Genomic DNA, 2969 nt, shown 5'->3' with positions numbered 1-2969 from the left:
AGGGAAATGCTTTTGGCAGCCAGGTTTCCCTTTTTTGGTAAACTGGTAAAATTATTTTCACTGTTAAGAGAAAAAGCTGTAAGAGAATGTGAATGTTTAAGGGGTCACCTATTGACTGCATCACACAGTGAATGGTAACTATGGGACTGAATACTAAAAGCAAGCACAAATATTATATTACCTGTGCTACACATTAGGCAGAGTCCCAGCTGCCACCTGCCTTTGGTTACGTAGTGGTGGTGGAGGAAGCCGAGCTTAAAGCAGCTCAAAAAAAAGTCTAAAGGTCTGGCTGGGGTGGTCACAACTGGAGGGTGAGGAAAATGGTTCTTCATCGGGACTGTTGGGATAGTGTTGAGGGTTAGGGGTGTCAGGGTACTGGAGTGACAGTGGGTGTGGAGATCTGTGCAGAGACTACAGTGGTGACACAGGCACAGGTGATGATGGGAATATGCGAAGGGCTGATGTGATATGTGATATACGAGCAGGGCAGAAGAGATAATATGGGATGACACAATTGCCCTGGTCCAGCCACCAGTTGGGTTGCTTCTTTCCCCGCTTCCTACCTCTTCTTTTTAGGGTGGGCACCCGACCGCCCTGGAGAGAGTGGGTGCAACTCAGCCAGGCCGATGAGGTGCAGGGAAGCCGAGGTCCATCAAAAGTCATGCAGAAACTGTTGCTGCTGGCAGGGAGAGAGCCAGCCTTGTCCAGCAGCTGCTGAGCTCCCTTCCCCACTGAGATGGGAAGGGAGGGAGGCCAAGAGAGGGGAGGATAGCTGGACCCCATCAGCCCTGCATCGCGGTGCTGTGTTGCTAAAGGTGTTTTTGTACCTCTGTAGAGCACCTCTCTGCTTGGAGGCTGGTGTCCTCCTGGGTGAAACACCTGGGTGCAGATAAGAGGAACTTCAAATACATATATATATATAAAATTGCATCTGTGGGTGCTCACACTCATGTACAGTCACATACAGTTAAATCCCTTGCCCCCAAACTAGTCATCATAAACCAATCTTGGAGAGCCTGGCAGCATGGCACTGACCCACCTCGCTGGGTGGGGGCAAGGAGGCCAAGGGGACTGCCCCCATCTAATCGGGACTGCGCGCTGATGTGACGCGATGCAGGGGCAGGTGGGTCAGGGCTGTTCCTGTGCCACGTTACCCCCGTGCACCACTTCTGCCTTAAGCCCTAGCCAGGCCCTTCTGAGGAACCTGCAGCTACATATTTAATATACCAGATAGTTTCAAATAATCCACTTATGTTAAGTATCGAATACACAGAGTAAGTCATAAAGGAAAAGCAAAACTGATGAGAAACTATATAAAATATTTGTGAAGGCCCTTAAGTTGCTTGAGTCATTAAAAGCAAGCAAAAATAAGAAAAATTTCTTCACCAAAAGGGTTGTCAAGCACTGGAACGGGCTGCCCAGGGAAGTGGTCAAGTCCCCATCCCTGGAGGTATTTAAAAGACAGGTAGACATGGTTTAGTGGTGGACTTGGCATTGTTAGATTAAGGGTTGGACTTGATGATCTTAAAGGTCTTTTCCAACCTAAACAATTCTGTGATTCTATGATTCACGGTAATGCAAACATGAGATTTATACATTCTAATGTAGATATGTCCAGCCGCACGCTGTTTCAGGTACATTGAGTTAGCAGCTGCAGGACGCTGCAGAGGACTTGTGTGTTACATCCACATCAGAGGCAAAGAATTCACTTACACAACTAACACATTAACATATACCTTTATTTTAGTAATGTTTTCAGTTATAAGATTCCACATGGTAGACACATATGTTGGTTGAAAGGTAAACTAAAACTCCTCTGGGGTAGTGATACACTGCAAATTCACTCTCACCATAATAAATGAAAACACTTCAGAGGGGAGTGAGATGCCCATTATATAGAAGTAGAAAGAATGCGAATTGAAGTTAAAAGTGGTGATCCAGTGGACCTAATTTTAAAATTTGTCCAAGACTGATGGATAATGTCAAATGACATTATGGCAAGCACTGGTTAGGCTGTAGTCCTGTGGACATCATGCACTTCATCTTTAAACACTGCATTTATCTTTGAACACTGCCAGTCCGTCCTTAAAAGCCACTGAGACTGCTCACGAGTGTGACTTCAATCACGTGTGTGTGTGTGTATTACTGATGAGGAACTCAAGCTTGTAAACTGAATTGTGCCGACAGTAGTTTGTTCTTCCCCTGAAATAATGACATTGCTTTAATACTACATATTTGTTATTTTGGCAGGAATCAAGCAGTTGTTCAGCTACTTGAAAGAAAGGTCTATTATTATTAGGTTACAAAAGCATGTGGTACAGCCTGCAGCTGACAAAAGGTGGTGTTGGATTGGGATTGTCTTCCCATAGCCTTGGCTCACATGGTCTTGGTAGCAGTTGTGAGGCGCAGTTCCCACGAGGTAGGAGCATTATTTCTGCATTCAAGTAAATCTTGGTGGCAGTTTCCAAAGGCAGCCAAGAGAAACGCCGCCGAGAGCTTTCAGTGACGCTGGGCATCGTGCGTGAGCGGAGGGCGGACCCCTTCAGAAGCTGGTGCACACCAGCGCCGTTTCATGTTCGCAGATAATTCTTCTGTCAGAGGCAATCGTGTGGCTTTCTTGCTGATTTGACTGTAAAATATGAAAATAACAAGTCTGAAATCTCAAAGTACGTTTCCTTCTCCTTTTCACTTTATTTTTTTCCTTAGGTAACTGAGTTGTCTGTGAACTTTTGGCCCCAGCTGCTTTTATGTCGGCCGTTTCCCATGTGTGCCCCGCTGCTCTGCACCCTGCAGTGGACAAGGGGCTGCAGGGCTTTTTTTTGGGAGGGGGCAATGCCACCAAGCAATCCACGGGAGAAGAGCATGGCCCTGCGGAGGGTGGCCTTATTGGGCAGCCTGGGACGCAGACCCGGCGCTTCGGGGTTTGGCGGGTTTGCCTTAGGAGAGAAAGATTAATATCCATAACTAAA

General features: G+C 46.6%; 1 protein-coding gene across 1 annotated transcript in view; it reads right to left on the bottom strand.

The window, feature by feature from the left end:
• The window catches only part of MANSC1 (MANSC domain containing 1), a 9630-nt gene extending 7855 nt beyond the window's left edge, over nucleotides 1-1775 (bottom strand). The window contains exon 1 of the mRNA XM_009636507.1: nucleotides 1714-1775. Within this exon, the coding sequence (XP_009634802.1) occupies nucleotides 1714-1775 (62 nt within the window). The remainder of the gene's footprint in view (nucleotides 1-1713) is intronic.
• Between the last annotated feature and the right edge of the window lie 1194 nt (nucleotides 1776-2969).

The sequence above is a fragment of the Egretta garzetta genome, unplaced genomic scaffold, assembly GCF_000687185.1.
Source record: "Egretta garzetta isolate BGI_Z169 unplaced genomic scaffold, ASM68718v1 scaffold293, whole genome shotgun sequence".
In the NCBI taxonomy this organism is placed as follows: Eukaryota; Metazoa; Chordata; class Aves; order Pelecaniformes; family Ardeidae; genus Egretta; species Egretta garzetta.
The sequence above is the reverse complement of the archived record's forward strand: the minus strand, read 5'-3'. Positions and strand labels throughout refer to the sequence as shown.